We start from the raw sequence: 27,820 nt of genomic DNA on the forward strand, positions 1-27,820 counted from the left end.
AAAAATGTGAGGGTCATTTAGGGGGCCCCCAAGCCCACCTGGTCCTTCATCGGTGTGTATTAGACGTGACAACCTCTGACAGACCAACCTTTTGGCCCCTGACACTGTTTCTCTCAACCACACCTCGACCAACAGCTGAGAAACCAAAGAGGAATGAGAGATAGCGTCTCTTGCTTCACCCCCACCACCACTAGGTCCTCGCAAACCTTTTTCCACCACAGAGACAAAATTGATGAGTAACTACTGGGCTTGGCCTGATGAGGACTAATAAAAGCACTGATTGAATCCCCAGTTTCTACAATTGTAAGTCTGTCTGTAAGAAACCGGGCTATAGCGGCAGCTTTAAACCACTTATTTAAGAAGCATGTTTTTTTGTTGTCACCCGTAGCAGCTGGTTCCCATCTTAATTGTTTATAGTGCCCCAAAAATAAATAACTAGTCATTTCACTTATTTCTTTTTATTTTCAAACGCAAAGGGGTGTGTAGGAGAGAAAAAAAGACACACACATAGTGTGAAAGATAAGTAAGACAAATCAAATCCTTTGAGAAAAAAACGGCGTAGTATGCAAAAGCAATACCGGAGCACTTGCAATGAGTTGTGTTAATGTTAATCTCTCGCCTGCAGAGAGTTCATCGTACAACAGTAAACAGCACTCGATTCGTGACCTTATTGCCAATTTTCCATTCACTAGTGGGACCTTTTCAGTTCTTTCACATAGCTTCCAGGGTGCCTGTGTTGAGATACATCCCCAGGTGATACAGACATCTGATTTCTTCTTGCTTAAAGTCTGTTTGCTAGAAGAAGTCCTCCACCACCACCCCTCCTCATTTGCATGCAGCAGAGGAGGAGAGAAAAAGCACGAGGTACTGTTTTGGTGAAGTTAAAAATGTCTTCTGGGCATCCTGCAGTTGTAGTCACAAGTTGAGCCTTGTAGAGTCAGTCCCAGGAAGGCATGTGGTTTCTGAGGTCTCCAGGTCATAGTTGGACAGTACCAACAGTAGATTCTCGGGGGTAGGGTAGGTGGGGGGGGAGGTTGGAGGTTTCAAACCCCCTGCAGGGGGAGGTTGCGCCAAGAGGTCCAGTCCCAGGCAGGTTGGAGGGGAGAGGTGAAAGTGGCACAGGCCAGGAGGATGGGCACCTGTTGAGGTCAGAGTGATGCCCTTGTCCATGCCCGTCGTGCCACCCCGGTGACATACCATCCCCAGGTTAGATCTTGCTCGTTCTGTAGGGAAGAAACAGATATGAACATATGTTACATAAGCTACTTTTCATTTCTGAAATCCTTAAAGCTACTGTAAAATAGACTAAACATGAATTTTATGTGTCGGCCTGTAGAAGGTTTTTGGGCCTTGGGGGAAAACGTATTTATGGTTCGACGTAAACGCTTTCTTCTTCTCACAAGAAGAGAAGTTGGCTTTGCAAAGTGAAAATGAACTGACACTCGTCATTGCAGCACGGCTTTTGCCTCCCATCCCACCCAAAGCTTACAGATGAGCAACTCAGAGCGGAGGGAAAAGCAATCAATACCAGAGCACCCGGCCCCGCCGTCTGAGCGAGCCAACTGTGGCCCGGTTGACCCGTTCTGTTTCACAGACACCAGGGGACCCAATCAACAGGCGCTACTTCCCGCAGGAGAGCAGAGGCTAAACACCTGTAAAGCCTTGTCCCCCCGCCCCACCCCCTTTCTTTTTCTTTTTTCTAGTCCCTTTACAAGTCCTTCTCTTAGAAGATGGCAACGCTGACCCTTCTTTGAGGGGTTAGCAAACCTCGGACCAATAATTGGGGAAGAGGCTCTGTTAAACAAAGGCCTCCAGTGGTGTTAGGCCAATGTGCCAGGGTCACTAAAAGAAGTTCATCAAAGCATGCCTAAAAAGGGGGCTTCTGGGTAAAAAAAAAAAACTAAGAAAAAAAACATAAACAAAGTAGACGAAGGGGGAAAAATTATAATCCTGTACACTTGTTATAATTACTGCTGGCCCATAATAGCGGATGGGGGAACATTTTTCTTTCCAGCTATGGCAAATTTTGTGGAAGAGGAGAAAAGGAAGAGCGGGGGCCAAATGGCCATGAAGCAGTCATTTCCGTGCGGCGGACGGGTCTCAGGGCTTCCGCACGGCTCGCTGCGTCCGATCCGAACTGACAGGTGTATTGTTTCCCAAGACCCATAAGCTCGATAATCGCAAGGGGGAAGAGGGGAGGGGGAGACGGTAGAGGAGGTGGAGGGTGGGGGGGGGGGGGGGAGAAAGTGTAACGCTCCTTCTGAAGAGTCTTTAATTGACTTTGGTCAGGGGGAGCAATGTTGCCGAGTGAGTGACTAGCGGTAGGAAAACCAACTCAGTGTAGTTCCAAGTGTTGAGACTCTTCTATACCCCCCCCCTCCACACACACACATACACACACACACTGCCTCACCCACGCTCATCTCATAAACGTCTGCTTAATCTCCCCCGTTTGCGGAACATTCACCAAACTTTAATGAAAATGGCTTATGAAGTAACTGGACCTCGTAATCAAATAAGAGGGGGGAGACTGCTTTATGTCTTTGGGCAATTCATTCAAAAGGACGGAATATAAGCATCTTGTATGATTAATTGTCCTTTGGATCTAAAGTGGTGGGGGGAGGGGAGGGCGGCTTATCTTAATTAGCCATGCTAGGCAGAGATACAGTTTGCCAGTGTAAAAATAAATTCTCTAGATATTAGCTACAAGACCAGAGTAGTTTTCTATCTTTCTCACCTCTGTCCTTGGGACTTTAGACTTCCCTCCTCAACTATATTCCAACAGGCTTATTCCGTTTACAGAATGTAGTCTCACTATAGCCTCGGAAGTGAAGTTCAAGCACTCAGCCTTTTGTACATTTTGGAAATAAGAAGGATAACAATTAGCTCAAGGCAAACCCTCCATCTTTCTCACTGGCTCTAGTTTGACCACATAGCTGCTGTACAGTACTGTGTGTGTGGCTTTCAGGGATTGCGTGACAGATGTGTGCGCGCCTACAGTAACAGGTCTCTATTTCGGTCCACATGACCAGTCAGATAAATCAATTGGTCACCCCCGCTGGCGCAGGCATATTTAATTTGGACAAAGTCAATTAGCTTTCGTCGGTCTTCCTATCATGCTGTAATGTGCCAATATGCCTCACTAATACATTCAGAAATGTGCTTGGAAATGAAACGAAGGGGTCATCAAAAGAAAAAACGATGCAGTTTTTGTCGTTAATCTTCATGGAAAGTACTGTATCGTAGTTTTAGTGTTCTGGTTATGTCACTGCCTAGTTGTGGTTGCAGGGTAAATAATAAATATTTTGAAATGAAGGTATCTGTAGAGTAAGAGCAAGGTATTAACATGTTTTTACAAAAACGCCAAACAGCACTCTTTAACCGTGACATAAGAAGGTGATAAATCACACCCTACCCTCACTGGCATTTCTAATAATAGTTAATACTGTGTTTCTACTCCTTAAGTTCTTGGAACAAAAAGCTGGTGCTGGATACCTCCTATTGTTTCTTATTTTGTAAACAAAAATCAAATCAAGTGATGCCATTGCTTTTTACATTTGTCTTGCCCACAATATGTTGACTTCATCTAACGACAGGTGGGTGTCTCACCACATAAATTACTTAAATGTTGTCTTTTGAAAATGTGGACTGAGCAAACAACAAACATGGATGCCACTGTTGACTAGATTTAGTCAGGAGATGCAGTTCATTTAGCATATGAGAAGGACGAGGGAAGAATAACTTCCTGCTTTGAACATGAACACTTACAGTGCGTCCCCCTCTGCCGTACGCCAGGTTCTCCCATGAAGGGTCACATGTAATGCCACTGTCCCTCCACCCCCATCCCCATGCCCATACCACCCATGGGGCCTGGAGGGAGAGAGGAAAAAGAAGAAGCAAGATGACAAGTCAGATATCAGGTCAAACGTTTGTGAAACAGAACATTTGTCAGGAGTGTCAATTTATTAGAGGATAATAAAGTCAATGAAAGCTGTCTTTGTCACTGACCATCACTTGCAGGCCAATGAGTGACTAATGTATGCATACTGCGTGCGACCTAGCCTAGCATTTGCATATGGGTACATAGGTAGATGCTAGACCTATGTCTAGACAGGAGCTAATCAGCACAAGGGAGATTTGGGTCAGAGGAGCAAGAGAGGTGTTGCAGTGAGACTGACCCCACCTGCATGGGGGCACGGGTAGACAACCCTGCTTGTGCACTCAGTTAGGTCTGGAGTGCTGTGTCGGCAGTGCATGTCTGGATATCTGTGTTTGTCCTTGTCTATATGCAAGTGTGTGTGTGTGCATATGTATGAGTGTGTGTGACATTTGCGTGTCCGTGTATCTAGAGATAGGGTCTTACCAGGTGGTCTGATTCCCATGTGTGTCTGGCCGTCCATGACGAAGCCCCCCATTGGTTGACCATCTGGGGTGTATGGCCCTCCTTGGCTCACTGAAACCACAGTGGTCAGAAACAGAAGGAAATACTAATTAGAATCTTACATGCATTTGAATTAACGGTCCAGTCCTGTTCCATACCATGCCCCCACCCCCCCACCATCAACCCCCCTCTAGGTAATCTCATTATTGTCAACTAATTGTCATTTTTTATCCGTTATAATTGGCAAGAAATTGTTTTGAAGGCATAGGCAACCAATATGAATTGGTCGTTAAATAGTTTGACCAAATGAGCGTGTGGTAGGTGACTTTACATTAAAAATAAAAGTTTGGAGAAACCTAAATGTGATTCACTATCCGTAAAAAGTATGTTTTAAGCCATCTAACAACTCGACTTGCTTGGACCGCAACTCAGTCCCTATCGCCGTTTGTGATTAATGAGGAACGGCCACTATTCCGACAAGTAAACCCTACCCTCACCCCCCTTCACCGGCAAGGGGCAATTAGTGGCACAGGAAGAACTGCCCTAGTGTCAATGGACGCAGACTGCAATTCCATATTATTATTTTTTTGTCTCCCTCGTATCATAAAAAGGCAGTCGCTGCCCTCAGGTAGAGGGCTGTTTCTGGTTACTTTAGCCCGAGCAACAGTTCAAGCCTTCTCAGCCGGCTTTGAACTTAACAGAGTACCCCCCCCCCCCCCCCACTACCACCACCACCAATGCAGCCCTAACCCATAACCCCCCCATCACAGGCCATAAATTTGACAGCAGCTCCACAACAAGGCATGCATCAGGGGACTGGTCTGTCTTCAACAGAACAGCAAGAGAACGGGGACATGGATGAAGAGAGACAGAGAGACAGAGAGAGAGTGAAAAGAGCAAGAGAAGGGTGTAAGAGCATGTAAGGTGGAAAGAAAAAATCCCTGAAAAGAGACAGGCTAGAGAGAAGATAAGGAGAAATAAGGCAACAAGGTAGCCAGACACAGAGAAATAAAAAAAAAATCTTTGTTGTGTGTAAAAGTGTATTTGTTATGGTTATCCATCCAATGAGTAATTTAGCTGTGCATTGAGGCTTTCTATCCGAAAAGTCAACCCCAGTGTCATTTGTTAGAGAGCTGGAGGGCAAGTGGCACATTTTAGCTTCAGTTTCACTCTAGGCTTCTATTTGTTCTAATCCAAGGTTAAAACGTTCAATGGACTGGCCAGTCAAAGCGATTAGCGTCATTGTTTCGGCTAATCCCCTGAGTCTTAGTGGCCATTCACTTCTGAAGTTAAGTCCGTCCGTTCAGTTAAACACATTTAGGACCAAAGGGGGCAAAGCCCACAGTAGCAGTAGAGGGAGGGGATGCCTTGCCACTGTGTCCTGAACTGTCAATATCTTCCACTGATTTAGAATGGCAGCATTTTCCCAAATGAGTTATATGAGAATAAATCTGTTGTTTGTTTTATTGAATTGGCGCAAGTCTGGTGCCAACTAAGGAATTTGATTAAACAACTTGCCTGCTCTGTTGGACTGGTCAATCATTGGCTGAACTATCCTCCGTCTCGCGTTGATGAACCTGAGGGGACCCGGGTAGGGGGGGTGGGACAAAAGAGGAGAGAAGACAGCAACACGTTATAAATGAGACTTGGCGAGCGGCATATGATTTCAATGTTCTGTTTTTGGAGCCGTAGAGAGAGAGAGAGAGAGAGAGAGAGAGAGAGAGAGAGAGAGAGAGAGAGAGAGAGAGAGAGAGAGAGAGAAAAACATTCATTCGTTTTGGCTTTGTGAGAAAAAAAGAAAGAAATGGACTAGCTGTCAGCGGCGGCGGCCCGACGTTGTCCAGACGTCTCCTCCACGCTCTCCTCGAGGAACGTGGAAACCTCAACTTCCTTTCAACCCACAGTTTTTGAAGGACAAAAATGGCCTGGACAGTGAGTGTGTGAGTCTTGCCACACCAAACACCTGGATCATCTATGATTCCACAGCAATATGACACGACTGTGGAAAATAACGGCTTAAATATCCTGAGTAGAAATAATTAAAAGTACAGTAAAGTAATTTTCTTTTCTTTGCCTGTCATTTCATTTCCTGCTACCTTTTCCTCATGTAAAACAAATCAACTGCCAGCCAAAACTGTAAAGTTCTCAATATAGTTTTACAAGGTAATACAAAAAATAATAATTTGAACAAAAAAACATGAGTAAAAACAACAGGAAACCTAATCGGAGTGCATTTTGGGATTGATGTTTGTGCAGAGTTGTAGGGTGTTCATACTCGGCCCTCTTTAACCATACTCTCGAAATCATCCTGGTATGCATGACCTTCGACCCTGCGACCCTGTGACCCCACGCCCTCAGTAGAGGAGCACTCTGCTCTTGCTCAGCCTAAAGCCCCTCTCTGAAACCCGCCCGTCGACCCTTCCTGACCCGGGGGAGTGAAAGCTCAGTGGTTCCCACTTGATTTATGTCCTCCTGCTTTTTACCCCTGGCGGGATGGTTCCATTTCATCTTTTTGGAAAGAAAAAAAAGGGGGAGTAACGGGTTTCCTTTTCAGGAAACAAAAGCCACACCACTCTGTTCAGGCCTGCAAAAAAGGCAGGAGAGGGGGTGAGGGGGAGGGGTTAACAGGGAGCGGGGGGGGGGAGACGATTGTAAGAAGAGAGATAGAGAAAAGTGTAGTGATGACTACTCAGGCAAACAGAGTTATATGATGGAGTCCGTGCGCCCCGTGTCAGAAAATGCAAACAAGAAAATGAATAAATGACCCCAGTTTCAATAAAGTTGTGACAAATGAGGCGCCAATGTCTTAAAGGCTGCTGTGGCTCCCCAAGAGTTCAAATCCTTGACGTTGCTGTGACGAATTAAGGTGGTTGCTGGGGGTGGTAGTTATGTTGGGGGGTCTCTCATGGGTTAGACAGAGAGAAAGAAGGAGTGAGAGAAAGAAAGAAAGGAAACGAGAGTGAGAGAGAAGGAGAGGGAGCACTGTGGCGTTCTGTTGTGAGAGCCGGGCGCCACACACCCCTGGCTCCGCCTGTTAAGCAGCCAATGAAAGGAGGAACAGAGACCCATGCGGAGAGCTGAAGCTGCGCCCTCCATTAGGGAGTTAAAAGTTCACCCCTGTGCGACCCCCTTCACACCATGGGACTGCGTTTACGGCCCGCGCAACCCATCGTTTCCCACCGCACAATGAGCGCAACTATCCCCCTCCTTCCACTCCCACAATAGAGGCCTATTCTTCTTATGCTAGACGAATCATAAAACCGTTTTCGTAAAACATTGTTTTTCACAGGAAATGTAATTTGACGTTTTTTGGACGTTTCTTTTTTTTCACAACGGCTTTGGCGAAAATTTGACTTGTGCACTTGGCTAAGTGAGCGCCTGTGGACTCGCGGCCTAACATCGACCTCACAAAACACAGTCACAGCAAAACCCTGCCAAGTCGCCAAACGTAAACAAAGCACTATTTCCTTTTTGAAGGGATGTTTAACTGTGATGTATCTTAGTTGTACCCCCCCTCCTGTTTAGCTAATTCCCTCATCCAGGGGCATCTGGTCTGGCCCACTGCAGGCGCATGGTGACACGCCTCTCGTGAGCCTTAAACAAACGAGTGCTCCCTCCACTGCTAGCTGCCCCCCCCCCCCCACACCACCACCACCACCAGCACTCCCCTGCTCGTAAAATGGCCCCAAACCCCGCCTCCTTGGGTGTCATTCTCAGGTCAACACCCTGCAACCATCCCCCCCTCTCCTATCCCCACTCACCACCCCAACCCATACCAGCCACCCCCCCCCCACCCCGAGTGTGTTTAAATAAACCAGTCCAGCTGTTTGCCATGAAAACGCCATTTACACCAACACGCCCAAACATTCACTAATACACACACACACTGTCTGTCTCACCTGTTAACCAGCACATGATATTGTGCTGAGGCAAAGGGTATCAAAGGTTCTGCCAACCTCCTGGCAACCTCATTTTGCAAAAAAAGACAAGTATGTCATGATAGGTATGCGTGTTTCAGTGAGTTTTCTGGAAATTGGCTTTGCTTCTCCATTTTTCATCAGATACAGGGAGGATATTGAAAAAATAGTACAGGCGGAAGTCTGCTATGCCAGCCAGTATATTAAGAGGGTCGAGCAACCTCTGAATTCCAACATGTTAACATTGCACTGCGTTATGCAGCCGAATGCTTTTGCAAGGGAGGTTGTGTGTGTGTGTGTGTCCTCTCTCTGTATATGCATGTTCAAATGTGTGTTCAATTCACCTTAATGATCCTGAAGGAAATTCAAGAGTTCAGGTAACTCAGTGTGCAGTTACAGAATAAGTAACACACTGAATACACACAAGAGCAGCAATGTAACAAGCAATGTGTGCCTACATGTGTATCTATGTGTGTGTATGTCATCCCAAGGCTGGTGCTTTTAGCGAGAACAAACGCGGGGGTCTCCCACAAGTCCCCATGGCAGCATTAGGCTCTGTTGTTGAACAGTGGGCGGCCATTACCTCACCACCCAATCCCCCCGCCCCCCCCTCGGAGGGCACCTCGCGCCAAACTCAGAGGAGTGTTTCCATTAACTAAACTGCAAAGCCCTCGCACACACACACACACATACTGAACATGCACAGTACGCATACAGGGCTTTGATACACACATGGGGATAACCACACACACTACACATCTATAACTTATAAGGAAGAGGCTATATGCCGGGTGTGCAACTTAATCCAAGCACGATTGCTTCATTCACAGCTTTTTTTTGGCCAGTTGGCTCTGATTGCTCATTTACTCATAATTCTTGGTATAATGGGAAAATCTGGACTGCCTCGGGTTGCCGTAGTAACGGCAAAAAAACATCCAATGCAGAAGTGGTCTACTAAAGACTGCAGAAGACAAACTCAGAAACGGTCTCTGATATTTCACCCACCCATTGCCTTGTACAATATCATGTATTTGGATGGCTCAGTGAATCTTATTGGTGTGGTGGGAGATCTTTCCTTGTTAGTTCTAGTGCCATGTTACCTGGGCTAAGAGGCACAAATGGTCTAGTGACCCAAACCCTTGTTGGTCACAGAGATGGATCTCCATCAGTTCTTGTTATGGAAACTGCATCCTCTTTTTTGTTCTCTACCTAGTGGGATTCAAAACCATTAAAAAACACTCCAAAGCATGAAGTCAAGCCGTTTGTGTAGTCAAGCCATTTGTTTGAATGTACCTCGACACATTGCCCCTCCTTACTCTCTCGTTTTTGTACGCTTTCTCTCGAAGACACCCATGATGTTTTGCCCACACAACCGGAATGATGTCAGCATGCTAGGTGGAGCCTCCATCGCCCCTCTCAGAGCTGAGTCTGTTTGTGTCGGCACCGACGCAAGCCAGCGTCCTTGAAGAAGGAGAAGCATGCTGCTGAGCGAGCCGGAGCCCTGCTGCGTTCTCTACCTGGCTCCAGCACCTGTCTCTCTGTGTAGCCGATTAGCTCCGTCCAATGAGGAGGCTGAGCTAGCCTAGTGCACCGCAAGCGAGCGCTCACTAGTCATTAACGTTCTGTTCAGGGAAGTCTGATTCCAAACTGGATTTTTGCAGTTGCATTTGATTCCCGTGTCAGTGATGAGATGGAAGTCTCTCTAGACAGAGAAATATACAATGTGTAGCCTGTATTGTTCATAAACTATTTGATGACATCCTTTATCTTTACACTTTTGCCTTGCTCAGGAAGAAACTTGTAAAGTATTTATAGTAATGTATATACTGTATATATACTGTATGTGTGTATGTATATACATATATATATATATATATAGCTTGGTGTATACTGGAATATTTCAGAGGTTTTCCCTTTATTCCAATTATCTGAGACCAATCAACTGTAAAGGGGGAAGGGGAGTTTGAGTAAGCCTTTCCCAGCGGAATTAATCATTCAAATCATTAGCCACAGGTTGCCTGGGGGGGAAATCCATTTCTTCTATCTAAACACAACAAAGCTGCTTCAAGACCCCCACTCACCAGTTGTTGACTTGGAGAATAGTTAACCCGGTGTCTTGCGCCAGTTGTTTCTTCTGCTCTTCCGAAGGATAAGGATGCTGTGTCAAAAGAAAGAAGAATAGAAAAAAAGGGCATAAATACAAAAAAGGCTGGTTGAGAAACAAACCCCCCAAAAAATCAACTATTGTTCTGCTGCTGTTGTTGTCAGCACTGCTAGTCTAAAAGCAGAGGCTAATTAGCGCTCAAGAACGGAGGTGTGGCTCCAACTCATTAGCGGAATATGAAATGGAGCATAATTAATGGTGAAGAAATGGCGAGCCAATTAGGGAGTTTAGCAGAGTGGAGAAACAGCTACATTAATTAGTGGTGTGCTACGCTACAGAAGCTCCTGATGGGGCTCAGACAACACTGTTCCCCAGCACCAGGGGATCCAGAGCAGGCCTGAGGCTGCAAAACCAGGTCTCCAGAGTTTACGTGTGTGTGTGTGTGTGTGTGTGTGTGTGTGTGTGTGTGTGTGTGTGTGTGTGTGTGTATGAGTGCGTTTGTCCCCCCCGAATAAAGATAAGGCACTAGGGATGCATTCAAATCCCAACAGTTTGTGCACGATTCCTTTCTTTAATTTGTTCCTCTTCATCCACGCCAACCTCAAAAGGCTAGAGGTGATAACAGCAATTGGACACCTGCTCCAACGAGTCTATTTGTTAGATAGCTTAAGTAAAAATTACTTTCAAGGCATGGCATCAGGTCACAGAGATTCACAGTGGCAAAAACATGTATTACTTAGGATACTGTCAAAAGGTCAAAATCAGATTCACCATAACATGCACACCATGCATAAAAGTGTAGGGCAAGACCTCAACCGATTTAACGCTTCATAACCGCTAACTCTAGTTAGCATCTTGAGTCAGTCACTGTACTGTGACTAGTCCAAATTGTCCACGACTGACATCCTAGGGCCAATTTCATAGTCAAAATGGCATGCTTTTCACCACACTTGACAAATATGCTTCTGATGTTTGTTGGCTTTTTTTCAGCCACAGAATCAACTATGAGTGTATGTTTTGCTTCGTGGTTTTCATGTGAGGTTATTGTAATTGACCTAAACTGGCTCAAATTGGCAACAAATAGTGATAATTGTGGTGTTGCCTCATCAAATTTTCAACATCCATCTAGCAGGCACTTTCCAATCTCATGGGTGTCCCTTTCTACCCAAGTTGATAATTCCATTAAGTGGTTGCCTGGAAAAAAATTGCTGTCTGAACTGGGAGGAAGGCAATGTTCCAGGAGCATTCCAGGGGCATGAACACACTGCATTCTACTACGGAGCAAAACTGCTTTCATGATTCTATTGATAATCATAAGGGGGTTGTAAACGTCAAAGCGAAAACTTCCCAGACCATGTCAAACAACTTCTCACGGTACATTCCATATTTCGACCATGTCCAGCAATATTCCAACTCAATTTAATATCCTAACATCTTCCCAGAATACAAGACACAAAGACGAGAAAGAAAAAAACATGCACAAATACACAGGAAGGCGGGGAAAAACCTCAGTCCTAATTTCAGAAGTTTCCACTCGGGGCTCTAATCCTGATCCACCCGCTCATTATAAATTATAATCCTGTTAGCAGGAACAGTGGCTCTAACCGCTCCTGGGTTCCCAGCTAACCTCGGAAGAAAGGCCGACCGCGGCCACTCATCTCCAAACCTGTAATTAGCAAGTTATGCCAGGGCTTTGCCTAGGGAGTTCTGGATCAACTCTACAGCATATAGTAGAAGTAACAGGTTCGTATAAAACGTTTTAAAACTACAACCTACTTTTTTTTAAAGACCTAGACCCAGACAAATAAGGTCACAATCATTTGTTTGCAGGTTGAAGTTGCCCTCAAAACTGCTTTTGTGTCAGCATCAAACCTAGCAATGTCTAAGGTTGGGATTTGTGGAATCTGATTCCAGGTTTCAAGCCACTAATCAACTATCAGGCTATGCTTGGGCTCTATTTCTCTCTGTCTTTCTCACACACATACACACACTTTCTCTCTCTTTAAGCATGCTAGGACAGCTCAACGCCAGGCACTCCAGGCAAAACTCCACCTGAGTGCCTAAAATCTCCAAGGAGACAGAGGACACCACAAAGTGTTGGATCAACACAAATATGTGGTTGCGGCTCAGGTCGGACTTTTACCTCCAGGATATTTTAAGGTTACCTATATAAGATACAAGTCACAATGGAGCTGGTTTCAACATAAAAAAGGCCAACAAGGAGACTTCTGTGTATCCGACTCATCTCTGGTTCTCCACTTCTGTGGAAACACGTTTAACCACATTCACATGTATGAACGAGAGAGCAGTGCAATTGCCATGACTGAGTCTGAGTTGAGTTCATGAGTTCATCGTGCATATTAATTTTAAAGCTGTCAATCTTTTTCCATTCTTTTTTTTTTTTCAAAAGCAACCAGCATTCAACATAAACACTGGAACAAAACAGTATTTCCTTTGGTATAACGATCATTAAAACTAAAACAATTGCTTATAGCAAGTCAGTTCCAGAAATCTCCCGCCCAGATCAAGCACTGACCCAATGTATGGATGGCATAGTCAACAGGCTAGTAACAACATTTTCCTCTGCCCCCCCCCTCCCTTGTGCATCTCTACCTGACCACTCAGAGTCCAACTCCCTGTCGCCAAGTCTTTCATCACAACATTAACAGTAATAGGTTGGGGTGGGGAGAGGGGGGTCAGCTCTCCAATACCAGCAGGTCTGGACACATTCCCCAGGTAGGGCTGGAGTATGTTAGCGTGTGTTTGAACATACACAGACACGCATCGAAAACTGCTCACATTTTAGGCTGTAGTAACACACTCACATAAACCTGTACACACCTGCAGTACATCCGTACCTGCTCATGCCGTACACACACATAGTACAACACACACACACACCAAGACAAAACCTACAGCCGCGCTACAGCCCACATGTTGGGTACGGTGCCTGTGGTGTCAACCGCTAAGTGGCTGCCGCCGGGCTGTGGCAAGCGAAGCTGCCAAGGTGGTGACAGGTCAGCTGAACCAGTCTCCCACTAAGCAGGCAGGCAGGCAGGCAGGCCACTGACGATCTCTACAAGGCCCCAAAAAAAAGCCAAAGCCCCTGGGGATGGGCAACATTCCGACGCTAGCCTCAGCGGGCCTCAGCGAGCCTCAACGGCTTAGCCAACCACCTCACCCCTCCAGCTCAAACGAACCACGAGGAGTCTCTAATGAACTGGAGTGCACGACAGACCCCATCCGTGTTGCTAAATGGTGGTAACCAAATATGTGTCATTTTGAGTTGGGAGGGAGGCGGGAGAGGGAGGGAGGGGGGGGGGGGGGGTTAGCACCTCCACAGATCCACACCTGCTTGGCTTGAGGTTCTAAGCAAATGGGGAAAGGGGAAGGGGGAAGCTACTGAGCTTCAACTCTAAGCCACAAGTGTGTGTGAACACATGCTTGAGTCTTTGCGTCTGTGTGTGTGTGTGTGTGTGTGTGTGTGTGTGTGTGTGTGTGTGTGTGTGTGTGTGTGTGTGTGTGAGCGATCAGCCTGATTTTTTCAGGAGGGGTGATTATGTCGTTTACTGGACCAGTAAACCTGTTATAGGTTGTAATTACCCCTCATTTGGAGTGAGGAGGATCGCTCCGGGGGCAGTGAGATGCACCCAGACCTGACACACAGTTTAGGACACAGGGAAGGAAGAGCCAGCCAATAGTAATAAGGCCCCTTTCCCTTTGAAAGAGAAGATGGAATTTAAACAATTGAACATGTCGATAAGACATACGTGGGCAGGTTAACGTTAGTTTGAAGTCCTCTTAATCTCACAATCATTTTGTGTTTGCAGTAGAGGTCCACAAAAGGCAGGGGAGGCACCAAGTGTCATGTTTGAGGGAACGTTCACACTTGCCCTCAAGTCAACACTCTGCACTAATCAACTATCCCATCAAATTCCCATATTCAGGATCCAGGCTCATCCTACTTTTCCCACCACGCGATGCCATCTGCCAATCTCTCCCTGTCCTTCGACCCTCCCCAGCTCATTATCTGTCGGCCTAAACACTGGTCATTTACCTTGTCAGAGAAAAAAGGCCGTGCCGATGATGTATGTGACCACATGCTGGACTTTTCAGAGGGAGGTCAATAAAGGCAACCCCCGCGGAGAGGAGGGCTGAGAGTCTCGGGGGGCCTGTCAGAAAGGTAATGGATGATGTTTTCACTGCAGGGTGAGGGAACCAGAGAAAACCCATCCCCTCCACACAATGGGACGCCAATGTGGATAAATGAACTCAGATGCCCCGTCGGCGTTCCCCTCCCTACTCCATCCTCCCCCCTAAAAAAGACTTTAAAAGACTATGGTTTGCTTTTTTTCTGCCACTGACTCCAATAATCGTCCGCTCATTACTTCCAAATGTCTCCCTGTTAGCTAGCATGCTTGCTAAGTCAGACGGGGGCCAAGCAACAAAAGAAGGAGCAAAAGAAAAATTAAAAAACACGGCAGAAGGCCGCTTCAGATATCGTGGACTCGACAAAGGGGTACATTGAGCTATAAAAAGAAGAGGGGGCACCGTCGCTCATATTTTCAGGCTATAAGCTAAGTACCGAGGGCATAAACACTAGTACACTTATGTGTAATGACATTTATTCTTTAATTCTGTGGCGCCAACAATTCTACCCGCTGCTTGGATGGAATTAAGAAGTAATCAGCAGGCGTAGGTCCCTTAAATTGAATTTTACAAATATGAATATGGCAGACTTTGTCATACCTAAGTGTCAATATTCCCTATGGTCACTAAAAACATGAACATTTATATATTTTTTGTTTGTTGTTGTTTAGTTATTTTGGGCGGGGAGAGGGATTTGAGACAGACTGCACAGTAAAGTTATTATTTCATGTCCCGCATATCATGATGAGCGATCACATTATGGACTGGACACATTGTCTTAGAACAAAAGGATAGGAAAGAAGGGACAGAGAAGGCTAGCTAGCTGGTACAAGTTGACCCGGGATTGCCTGCCAGGTTGTGTATGACAGAGGGGTTGACACGGGTGAGCAATGTGCCAACATTCGAAGGAGCCTGGCAATAAACAACCGATGACGAATGGGTTCAGATGCCCAGCCACCTTTGACCTTTGAGGATCCCATGGTTGAGGGGTGTGAGGTCAATCCTGGGGCTTCCAGGGATAAAACATTACCAGGCTTATATCATTCTCTCTCAGTCTCTCTCTCTCTCTTTTGATTTCTATAGCTTCACATGTCTGTTCCACAGGAGAGGAAGAGAGGGTGGAACCCTTTCCTGTAATAATGTGCGTGAATTTGTAAAAAGTCCTGTCTCAGTCATGGCTTTGCATGGTGTTTTCAATGAAAAACTATATTCAGCAACGCATTCAAAGCTTTAATAAATTGCAACTAAAATTTGTGGCGTTCCTGTAAACCCAGCTTTAGTACTTGAGTTTAATAGAAAACAAGCTTTTACAGTACACAAGTGTGTACAGCGCAAACCTTTTCCCCACCTGTTTTTGCTCATGTTTGTAAAATGTGCTTCCAAGGTTTTTTTTTTAAGCACATTATTACAGCACATCTGTGAGTAAGAGGGTGGCAAATTAGACACTAATTGCATTAACAGGGATTATGCCTTCCAGTTTAGTTTTTTTTCTCTTTCACCGTTACATGAAACACTTTGTAAAGAGAGGAGGGAGAAGAAAAAAACGTGCAGAGGGAAAACAGCACGTTCGGCTGTGGTTTCGCTCTTTACGAGCTGCGGCTCCCTTCTCGCTGCAGGCTCGGCCATTCTGTGTACAACTAGTGGAAGGGGTTATGCATCCCACCCCCCACCCCCTCGCCGTGGTAACGACCCGCCAATCCCAGCGGAACCTCGCACAATGTGTGTGCATGGCAACAATCTGAAGCCTGTGTTTTGTCCTATTACCCTATCACGTAATTACCTTTTCATTGGGGAGTCTACCCCCTACCTCCCACCTACTCAGTGTACAGTGAAAAAAGTGGGCGTAGGGGGGGGCACTAGGACCTATGTTGCCTGCTAAATGATTGGAGTTCCATCCTGTTCGCTTCAGGATTCAGAAAAACCTGCCCACTCACACCCGCAAACCAAACATGTAACGCACAAGCTTACACATACATACAGCACATACAAACACACACAGAACTCCACCCTAAACCGGTCACCCATACACAAGCATGCTTATACAAACAGCAGACATACACACGCATACACAAAGGGCCTTATGAAGGAATTTATGAGGGCAAGTACTGTCCATAAACCTAAACTCGCTTCCTTTGAATCTACAAAAAAGTACTAAGCTCCTCGCTCCACAAATCATTCCACTCAATGAACTGCACACACATCCGCCCCCCCCCCCCCCCCCCCCCCCCCACAATTCACACTCCCCCTCAAAAACGTTTCAGACTATCTGTGGTTAACAGTCCAAAATCTCCCACTCCTATCCCGACCACTCTTTCTCACAGGTACCTGCGTTTCCACTCTCCTCCCTCCCTCTTCCATCTGCTGCCTTCCTCGGTCACCCCCAGTTTCAGCAGTGGGTCCTGGCAGACACCCTGACCCCCGCCAAGCCTGCCTAATTTAGCCTCTCCATGTATGGCGTGAAAACGGGTTCATAGCAAGTTTTCTCATTTTTCTATCTGTACCTCAGTACTTGGACAACTGACTCTACTTTTCATCTTCGGCCAAACTCAGCCATGACACGTATATGCCTGTGTCCAAGTACTGAGGCCAAATATATCCTCCCTTCCACAACGTGTTTGTTCTTAGTTTTACTCCGACCAAGTTTTAAGCACTCGATTCTACTTCTACACTTCTTAGAATCACTGGTAGAAAAGGGCAGATGAAATGTAAGCAAAATATCTGTTAGCTTTGACAGCCTCATGTCAAAACACCAGTGTTTGGACCCGCATGCTTAGTCCACTTTGACAACTTCTCAGAACTTCTTTCAGCTTCACAGAACTTCTTTCTCCAAGCACAGAAATCCAAAATGGCCGCACCTTGTTAACTCAAAATGTTGGTCTTGTCAGGACACCTTAAAAGATCCATGAACTGGCTTTCTGTGACATATCTGGACCGTAACAAAGGCCAAAGAGCACAACCTAATGCTTAAAATATCCCCGTAGGACGACATCAAAAAAGAGGGGGGGGGTTGTAATGGTGATATGCCACTTATCTCACCGTCAAGTGCTGGAAGAGCCACGCCCTCATGATGTTGGTGGCTACTTTAGGGAAGATCCCCCGCTTCTTGTTGTGCCGCTTGTCCTTGTCGGGGTCATCGTCGTCCCCCGTGCTGGGAGAAGCCACCCCGTTGTCCAGGCAGTCTCCTGTCCAAACCCAAAACAATGCATTGTGGGTGGTTGTGGATGTTCTAGTAGTTACAACACAGTAAAGACTTTTAATGCCAAGGGAATCATTTTAAATGTAATTTTGCTTTTAGTATGTAAAACAGGGTCCTTTTGAAGTAAATTCAGGGGAGGAAGATTACTGCTGAAACCTGAAAAGCCACAATCTTGACTTTCTTTGTCTTTTTTCCCCAGCTTTGTGAAAAGGGAACACTTACAAATGTTCATCGATTCCGCCTGTAAGCTCTCCTAACCTGATTATTTCCTTAGGTCTTCCAGAATACAGAAAAAGCTAGAAATCAGAGCAGAGTATATATTTTGTATCGATTGTAGCAGAAAGTCCTGTCTTATATCTTCATTAAAAGGGTGTCAGCAACTTGACTGAGGAAGGGAAGTCTGCTGTGGTCCATGTAGCCTATCTTCTACACATTACATGTATTTTAAATACTCTCCCAACCAGCCTTAACAATTTAATAATCGACACATGAACTCATCACACAAACAGCATTGCTGCCATCTTTCCTTCCCCAAAGATATTCAAAACCAAACGGCCTAGTTTATTCCTCTTGCTGTTTTGGAATTCACATCAATTATTTAGGCTAATGCGTGTGGGTCAGAAATGGCATCCACCCAGAATCATGTCCAGTTCATTAAGAGAACCCATGCTGACCTTCAACCTGGTCAGCCAAGACATTTGCGCTCCTCAACCAACTCTCAAGACTATTGCCAACACCTAGCTTTGTCAAGCCAACCAAAGCTATCAAAACGACTCCACAAAATAAAGTCATGAATTCACGTTTTCACTAACAACCATCCACAGCATTTTCAGTCATTTTATTGCACCTTTTCCACACCTCCTCTACCACTTTAATGAGTTTTTTTTTTCTCTGGCTTTTAACAGCGGACAGGCAAGGTTAGAGGTACGGTCTGAGGACACATGTTGCAGGAACTTTGGGGTCTGAATTAGCCCAAATGTCAGTGGTGACTTCATTGAGACTCTTTCCAGTTTAGTTTTGTCTTTTCCTCCGTTGAAACCAGAGGCAAGATTTCTGTCGAGTGCCGGAGTCTGAAAAGGTGGACATAATCATAAAAATGATGCTCAAGTCCATAAACAAGCTCTCAGCCTCATTAGGCAGAACCGTCGGTTCCCCTAGGCTGATTTATGCCCACACTCTCTCCTCCTTTCTGCTTTTCACTTCTTCCTTTTCAATCTTCTTTCGCTCTTTCTCTCCATTTGTTTTCCTCTCCCTCCTCGCCCCTTCTCTCGTCATCTCTTCTCTTTCTCTGACTGTACAGTACTGTACCTCCCTCCTCTATCTCTCTTTCCTCTCTTTCTCCTCCTGTCTTCTCACTCTCCTCCCTCCGCCTTGGCGCCTCCCTATCTTTACCCTGTCACTCTCTCTTGTACTTTCCTTTCACTCTGTCAATCTATCTCTCTCCATCCTCTTCCTCTCTGTCATTCTACCGATGCTACAGGGAAACTAGGTGACTTTGGTCCAACCCGCTAATGGCTTGTGACAGGTCAACATCACGACAACCTTGTGCACTGCAGTCAGGGGTTGATGCGGGGTCGAAGAAGAGAGAAGAGGATGGCGTAAGGGGCGATGATGGGGGGGGGGTCAGACCAAGGGGGGTTGCGAAGTGCTCTGCAATGACTAGAACTGAAAATGTCACATCTTCCTCCAGATCCACCCATGTGTGAAGGGGTGCTGCCCGTGCGACAGAGTGGGAGAAAATGGAAGGAGGAGGGGAAGACTTGGAGAGGCGCAGCTGCAGAGAGTGACAGAGAAGGCTCTGCTACTGTACGCTTTCCTGCCTGGCTGAAGAGAAAGTTAGAGAAGGAATTGCTCCTCCTCCTCCCCAAAACAACACTAAGCTTTGCTCAATACAACCTTGAATCTGCAGTCTAGTCAGTAGCCAGTAGCCATGCCAGACAAAGTGTTAGTTGCTCCTTCTATCTCTCTCTCTCTCTCTCCATCTCTCTCTCTCTCACCTTCTATCTCTCTCCTTCGGTCTCTGTCTCTCTCTCTCTTTTTCTATCCATTTGGCCTCATTCCATTGTCCCTTTTTTCGAATACAGTTCAATAGTGGGACTATCGCTCTCTTCCAACATCCAGACCCTGACCAAAAAAAATGTCCACTCACACTTTTCCAAGACGCAAGTTATAAGTCAAGCTGTCAAAGCTCCGAGGAGAGCAGCTGCTGGCCTCCTCGATCGCAGAATGTTTCAGAAGTGTTTGCACAAAATTTTATTGGCCGTGGTCTGGTGCCTATGGCGGAGAGGGTTATTTTGCATTCACGCTTCTACCATGGACCATTGCTAGTTGGACCCGCCGCCCTACAGGAGGGGTCATGTGACCGCTGACCAATTGAAGAGAGAGAGGAAGTGACCTCGCTGGATAGGATGTAGGGCTTGCGGTAATTTCAAGCAACTGGAGAGACTAAAACAGAAGAACGAGAGAAAGATTGAAGGGGCCGACTGTTTCTCATGCTGGCTGTTTGACGGCTCCTTGCTAACTGTTTCTCTGACCCTCATGCAGAAGAGCTTTTGTCCCCCCCCACACACACACCACCATGCAACCTGAGCAGAACGTAATTGTGTGACTAAACTACAACCGTAGCTATAGCGATGAACCCTCTCTTCAAAAAACCGTCTGCAGAGATGTTATCCATCCTCCTATCTGTTTTCCTCCTCTTTCTTTTGTTTGTCTGTGTCTGATATCGTCTCTGACTACAGTCTGTCATTTAGTTACAGGTGGGACACAGTATATCTCTTCAGTCACTATCAGGTGTTTCCTAAAACGTTGGGTGATTACGTCTCTGGAGGGGAACACAACCCGTCCATTCACCCCACCTAAACTCAAGGCTATTAGTTTGGAAGCCACTGGTCATGCTTAATGAACTCAACGAGCCGAGGCTGACAAATTCCCTGCTCTACAGAAGCTTGACCAACACAGGGCTTTTTCCAACTAATACCACCGAAAGTGCTTTGAAACGCATACCAATAGGAAGGGAAAAGACAATAGTCATGTTTGTGTTCTAGTGGGGCTTTGTTGAGGCAGTGTGACCATATTTGTATTTGGGAGTTTTAAGTACACAGATATCCCCAGGGAGGAGTCCACCCGTGGCGGCGCTAAACTGCAAATGTATGCGGGAGATAACAAGACCGTGCATACTTGTTTCCCTTGGCTTGCAAATGGTCCCAGTAATAGGTGATACACATCTGACTGAAACTGTTTGGACAGTGAGCAGGAGGCCACAAACTCAGAGTCCTCCGGAACATAAAGCCGTCCAATAGGAAGAGAGGCCCCTTTTCAGTCTTGCCCTCGCCCAACCATTAGGAATTAGAGAAGTTGTGTGTGTGCTTGTGTGTGTGTGTGAATCTGAGTGTGTGTTGTGTGTCCATGTGTGTGTACCCAGCTCTGTTATTACTCTTTCCCCATGTCCAAATAAAAGAGGTGCAGAGGCTGGTACATAAATCGTCTCTCAGTCACTAGAATATAATGCGCCCTTTCTTCCAGATCCTATCCTCGGTCTCAGCTTTGCCTCCACATTTTCTGTCAACCCTCATCACTCACTCTCCCCTCTTTCTCTCTCCTGTCTCTTTTTCTTTTCAGTGTAACATCCAATCCAAACTCAGGAAAACATGACATGACCTTCAGGGGAGGCCCAATCCTCTTCGCTCGTGTTCTTTCCTTATTCCCCACGGATCTGACAGTATTTGATAAGTCTACCTAAGACCAGTTCCACCTATCTTGTGGTTTGACCAATCAGAAACTCCCCTACCTTGCTCGCTGCTGTTGTCTCCGCTGTGTGACGTGTGGCCCCCGCTGGAGGGCCCCGGTGTCCCCGTGGACCGTATAGAAGCCGCGTCATCGTGGTCTCTGCTCCACGAGATCTGTCCGGTGGTGCAAAACGGCCATCAGACTCTCATAGTCTCTGTCGTACATCCTCTTTGCCCAGTCAGCACAGGGCACAGCAAATTCAGAGCACTGTACCTACTGAATATTGTAAATTGTGGAACCCACTGTACTATCAGACCCTTTAGCTAACTGTCATGAGAAGTGGTATTATATGTGACACAATGCAATGACACTACCAAAGAAGGGACATACATTGTTATATTGCAACATGACTGCTATAACAACTAAACATAAAACATTTACTTTACTAAGTCCTCCTTGCAAACAAAGGCTAAATGTGGACAGCTTAAAATATTTGTGACCTATGGTACTTAAACAATACGTGAAACAGATAGAACCAGCTGTGTGTTGCACATGAGCTAGTTACTGCTCTCTGTTTTGAGATGTGTAGCTACATTCAGGTCAGCGTGCCCCTTTAGTTGTAATTGTCTTTGACCACCCGTTGAATAATGACTTCTCTTTGGAAAGTAAAAAAAGAAAGAAACAAGAAATATATATCATGCATTGCGCTGCATACCAAGGGAATGCAGTAAGGGGTAGTAATGTAGAACATATGCTCAGAACGCAAATGGTTAAAGCAGCAAACTTCAACATGAGGAGTTCCCAAAGAATAAGGAAGAATGAGAGTGTATGTGTTTGTGGGGGGATGGGGGGGGGTGTAAGTGAGTGTGCATGTATGCGTTCATGTGTGTGTAAATTATAAAATAGAAACCCACCCAGGAGAGAGAAAGAAGGTACAGCTAGCACAGAGAGCGAACCCCCCCCCCCCACACACACACACACACACACCCTCCAACCTGCACCCCCACCACCCTTATCCAGTATTATAGTCCCTAAACACCCCCATTTCACAGAGGTGTGGAATTATGTGTGAAAGCTGCACACTGTTGGGTTGGGGGGTGGCCTGGGTTCTAAGTGCCCCTCCTGTTAGGGTTGGTGTCGGATCAAGGACTCAGATGTGGAAGGGAGAGCAGAGAGGTCGTTCAACTGGTTATTGCAACAAGACAGTACAGTACATGTCTATGGCTATCAATGGGCTATTCTGTAAAATCAATTTAAATGTCAACAGTATGGATACAATTAAATCACGGATCACTGTGCATCCGTAGAGTATTATCAATACTGCAGGCGATTTTACAATTCCATTTGTCAAGTGCATGTCATCCCAAATGGCCAGTTGAATATTATGCAAATTGGATGAGTGTGCATGTATACTGTGCAATACTGTATGATAAATACATCTGTAATGAATGATGAAATTATACCACTAAATAGTACAGAATGTTCCCAACATTGTTTCACTGAGTGTTGCTTTGAGAAAAGTAAATTGGACACTCAAAACTTAATAGTCATCAAAGCTACTTGTTTGAAATGGAACACCAAAACGAGTCTTGTGCCACTTGACACTAAGCTACTTAAATGTATACTTGTTGCTTTGGTGAATAAATAGTTAAATGGTTAACAAGTCACTATGGCTGACATGGCACTTTAAGGAAGTAGGGGCGATGTATATTCAACACCTAAAGGCTTGCTGGAAGGGTGCAGCGTGATTTTAGAACTGGCTCGGTTGCATTCACATGAAAACGGAGACGACTTGACTTTTCACCTCTTGTTCATTCGTGATAGAAGAGAATGTCTTTCTCAACACATGCACATCACAGAAGAATGAACACAATAACCCAGTAAGAAAGAGAGAAACATATAAGGACAAATAGGTTAAATGTAAGGCCTGTATTAATAAGACTGTTTGCATGACGTTAGCAATATATTCATGATGCATAATTACAGACTCCACATTTTCTTTACAGAACGAAAATAGTTACTTTACTAGACTAACCCTCTGAAAGTGTCGACGAAAGATATAGGCTACAGGCAACGTATGTATTCACGTAATTATTGTTAGCCTACAAATGACACACGTGCGGTGCAAATGACTTGTAGCCTATTCGTCATTTTTCGATACAGCAAACCGACATTGTCTTATTGTAAAAAAAATATTTCCAATATCAGTCAACTGGACAAATGTCTTCAATTGTCTATAAAAAAATATCAAAATCACCTGTCTCTTTACTGGCAGTGGAACGATAGGGGAGGGGGGGGGGGGGGAGTTGCTCTTGCTTACCTGATCAAGATTTCCAGATGATCTAGTAAAATCTTCAGTGTCTGATTTATTTCCATCTCTGTCATCTATGACCAAATCAATGGGCATTTTTCCTTTCAAGCAGCTGATGTATCGATGACAGAAATTGTCGCATAGCTCGTGAACCTACAAAATAACACAACCAATCTTTAGAAATAAATCAATAATTGATCTGGCAACATCATTTATTTAGTCATATACCTTTTCATGTTTTAAAATCAGTTTATCTCTCCTGATCCAAATAGAAATGTCTAAGTGATAGTCTGATTGCCTATAGACTATATTTTGGTTAATGTCGTTTTGGGTCAAAAACAAAGGGTGTCAGAGCTTTGGATAAAAAAATATGATTCAGTTATTAATTTCAAAATAACCTTTATACAGCCTACGTGTTTTAGTTGGTCACTTGCTCGGAAATATGGGAACCATTGTGACAATGTTATAACATATTGGCTAATCTTCTGGTCTCTCAGCAGCGAACATGTTTATGTTAAAGTTAGGCTAGTCTATATGTAGTTTAAAAGCCTACTGTAAACTAAGATAGCTTACTGTAGCCCATCAGATTTACCGTCACAATCAGTCACGCCTGTTATGGTAAATTATAGCCTACCTTCTCAAGTTCAAGCAGATGAAACCGTAAAACTTGAATTGCCTGTATCATCTGAAAATGAAAAATAAGCGACGCGTTTAAAATATTGCCGATGATAGGATATTATCAAAGTATGATTGGTCTACTTGTGTGTTTGTGTGTGAATGGATCCATTCATTGCTTGTGGTGAATAAGATCCGGTTTGTCAGCAGAAATTAAGAAAATGTGTCAAAGTAAACAATATTTTGATACAGCAGCCTATGGTTAGCGTTTGATTAAAATATGTTCGGCAAAACAAAGCTAAAAATACTTTCTTCTACCAGAAAGAATAGAACGCACCAAATTATCCAATTCTGGATTTGACGAAAATAAAGGCTTCTCCGATCGAATCTGAAAAAAATAATAATGGAGAAGTGAGTTTACAAGTTCAAGTTTGAGTGTCATAAAATTATTATTTTACTTCCATACTGACGCAAAAAGAACTGAACAAAGGATTTCACAATTAAGCTACGTTTAGGCCTATCATACAACGCATGCAAATATTCTACATTAAATAACACAATTTCAAACAAGCAGCCTAAGTTGGCAACATAGAAAAAGTATCAAACCTGTTTTGAAAAGACTGCTATATCCTCATTGAAAGACTCCGAGGAACATACATCGCCTCCAGCGACCCCAGTTTCTCTCGGCGTGCAAGTTGCTAATTCACATTTCTCAAAAATCAGTGCTAGAAGTGGGAAAAGGGGGTGCCTAAATGGAGAGATGGAGTCAATTGAGTTGACTGCAGGTTTGGAGAGTTTACAAGTCGGTGCTCATTTAAATCGGTAGGTAGCCTATAGAAAAGTTGACATTGTTCTTTGTCCAAACTCACATTCTTGAATTGCCCTATTGTAAGGTATTCAAATACTTTTCTAAACTTAACTTAAACATGTTTAAGACCAATTCACCAATTCTGCTGTAGAAATGGGCCCATACTTATCTGTTATTTCACATGCACAATTTCAAGGAACATACCAACAATTTTTACTTTAAACATTAAAAATGAATGAAAGAAAGAACTGATAACGGCCCTCTATCTACAATTCAAAAATTTATTAAACCAGCATAATCGAAAACAATCTGACATTCGAAATGGAAATGTCCAAGATAATTAGCTGTGGTTTACACTTTTAAAACTAGTGCAAGGGGGTAGGCTCATATAATACAACAACCGACAAGCAGGTCACGTGTTATAGCCTAAAGCCTAGGCTAATTAATAGTACAGCTCAAAACGGCTCTATATTTCAAGATATTTATGCCGGAATCAAATAGGCCTATATGAGACATTTACACAACAGTTTATAATTGCAACTGCAGAACAGTAGCATGAGTTTCCCCAAGTCTGAGAACTCATTGGGCTCTCTCTAAAACTTCATCACTCCCATTTGTGGTTGTTAATGTCCCTGATGACCATACATTTTACGCCGGCAGTAAAGTAAACGTACCCGTAAATGGCATCTTTGTCTCTTTTTATAGCGTCGTTGACGGAGGAGCCCATACTGGGCGGTATGGCGTTGGCGTGTGTGGTGTGCGGGTACTGGTGGGAATGGAACTGAGGCCCGTGGTTCAAGTGAACCGCCTGCATGGACCGTGCCGCGTGAGGGTCCCCGTACATCGTGGAAGGAATCCCTACTCCGTCCATTCCATAATGGGGAAGGTCTTCATACTGAGTCAGAGACAAGGCAATATGAAAACCAATTTTGTGCTGATATGCACAACTTTACGAAATAACAAGATAGGCCTACGTGTAGGCTATCACAAAAACAGGGGGGTATGAGATTGTTTTTTTAAAGTTCAAGTCTATGTTGGCCTCTGGAATTGTGCCACGTTTAAAATGCAAGTGGCTAGTTAAATGATAATTAACAGTCTAAATAGTCTACTACTAGTCTATTAGAAAGACAAACGCAGTGCATTAAATAGGTTACGTGTTAATATGCAAACAGTACTGTGTGCCTATGGCGCAAATTGGATAAAACTCTGGAATGTAACTCCAATAAAAAACTATATAGACAAACTAAATCAATGTCTGCCATAAAAACTTTTTTTTACAAGTCGTCCTGAACAACTTAGGCTTGATTCTAAAAGTTTGTCGCCTGTCTAGTCCTGCAGATACAAAGAAGGGTAACTAAAATGGCTATTAAAATGGCAACGTATTATAACATATTACACAAGTTGATAGTAATATTACAGTAGAATATTGTCCTATACATACAAACAATATAATAATGATAAAGAAAAAGAAAAAGGTTCATCATCAACAAGTAGGCTAGCACAATAATACAGGCCTGCCGTCTATTTTAATACAAGTCTATTGAGAAAGTTTTTATGTGATTATCCTGTATAGGCTTATAAATCATACTTTCAAAATGTCAATTGATATACATGTGTATCTTCCATCAAATTAGCATCAGAATTGTAGAACATTACATGTATTTTTTAGGCTATATGTTATTTTAACAATAGCCTATAGTATGCAGATTTGTATAGGCCAATTCCAGCAAAGATTTACAGTCAGCTTTTCATGCTATTGTGATCAAACTAAATAATAATTTGCAGGAAGCTTATGATTTGTTTAATAGCAACTTTCTGGCCGATGCAAAGATGGAGGCATCGTTTACAATAGGATGAATATCAAACCATTATGTCAAAGTCGCAGTTTAAATATAATTTAGCTTGAACGTTTGCTGTAAAAAAAAAAAGTCTTAAAATGTAGCCATACTTTATCATATAAATATAGTTTGAATTAATAGCGTGTGGGTAGGCTTTTGGTTATTCAGTAGCATCTTTAAAAGTGAGGAGTCATAACAGCCCACTGCTGCCACAAAATGAAAAAGCGTTTTGTTTATGTCCTCTTTTTAAAATATAGCTTTTTTTCAATTGTTTAAAGTTCTGATAATACGCACCCGTTGCGCCATCGGCCTGTCACTCTATCCGATTCCCTCGGTCTCCAAATGTCTCCTACGAGGCCAGGGCTGAGGAAAAATAAACACCAAACTCCAAATGCAAGATTAAGAATCCCGTTTGCTTCTCTCCAGAGAGAATGGTTGCCAGATCGTCAGCATAAGTCCTACAGACAATAACACACAGTAGTCGTGCCTTCGCTTTTTCCAGGACAACGTCCACAGGCAACACTACTACGGTCTGCACGACCGAAGACTGGCGTAAAATGCTCCTCTCAGGAAACAGTCGTCTCACTCCTCAACCCAGCTGTCAATCAATATCGAGGTTGTCAAAAGGGCTTAATTAAAGATGACTCGTTGCGCGCTTCCCTTACTTAGATATTCATGTAGAGATGTTCAAAAACAGTCCCCATCGTCTCCTCGATCACTTGCAACTCTACTGAAGGTTTCTTTGATGCAATACCAGCCAAGTGAGATCTGA

The 27,820-nt window shown here is 44.4% G+C and overlaps 1 protein-coding gene across 2 annotated transcripts; it reads right to left on the reverse strand.

Annotated features, from left to right (window-relative positions):
* Window positions 1-329: 329 nt before the first annotated feature.
* On the reverse strand, window positions 330-27,756 carry meis1a (Meis homeobox 1 a). Of its 2 annotated transcripts, XM_067258899.1 has the most exons (13): window positions 27,343-27,756; window positions 25,885-26,105; window positions 25,009-25,150; window positions 24,740-24,790; window positions 24,422-24,472; window positions 23,797-23,940; window positions 21,538-21,649; window positions 17,588-17,733; window positions 10,380-10,456; window positions 5,900-5,958; window positions 4,364-4,453; window positions 3,769-3,870; window positions 330-1,223 (listed from the first exon to the last, which is right to left on the reverse strand). In XM_067258899.1, exons 1-12 carry the CDS (start codon window positions 27,352-27,354, stop codon window positions 3,812-3,814), a joined length of 1,164 nt encoding a protein of 387 aa, XP_067115000.1. In that variant the 5' UTR covers window positions 27,355-27,756; the 3' UTR covers window positions 330-1,223; window positions 3,769-3,811. The 2 variants fall into 2 exon arrangements, with proteins under 2 accessions (XP_067115000.1, XP_067115001.1); XM_067258900.1 differs by lacking the exon at window positions 5,900-5,958.
* Window positions 27,757-27,820: the final 64 nt, after the last annotated feature.

This window comes from Osmerus mordax, chromosome 21, assembly GCF_038355195.1.
Source record: "Osmerus mordax isolate fOsmMor3 chromosome 21, fOsmMor3.pri, whole genome shotgun sequence".
Classification (NCBI taxonomy): Eukaryota; Metazoa; Chordata; class Actinopteri; order Osmeriformes; family Osmeridae; genus Osmerus; species Osmerus mordax.

Bases quoted from the DNA above. Each gene is read 5' to 3' on its own strand.
- meis1a (XM_067258900.1), bottom strand. The intron at 25,151-25,884 runs GTACGTTTACTT...CTCTCCATTTAG, and splicing joins GACAAAGATGCCATTTACGG to GCACCCCCTTTTCCCACTTC. The intron at 3,871-4,363 runs GTAAGACCCTAT...CTCTCCCTCCAG, and splicing joins CATGGGAATCAGACCACCTG to GCCCCATGGGTGGTATGGGC.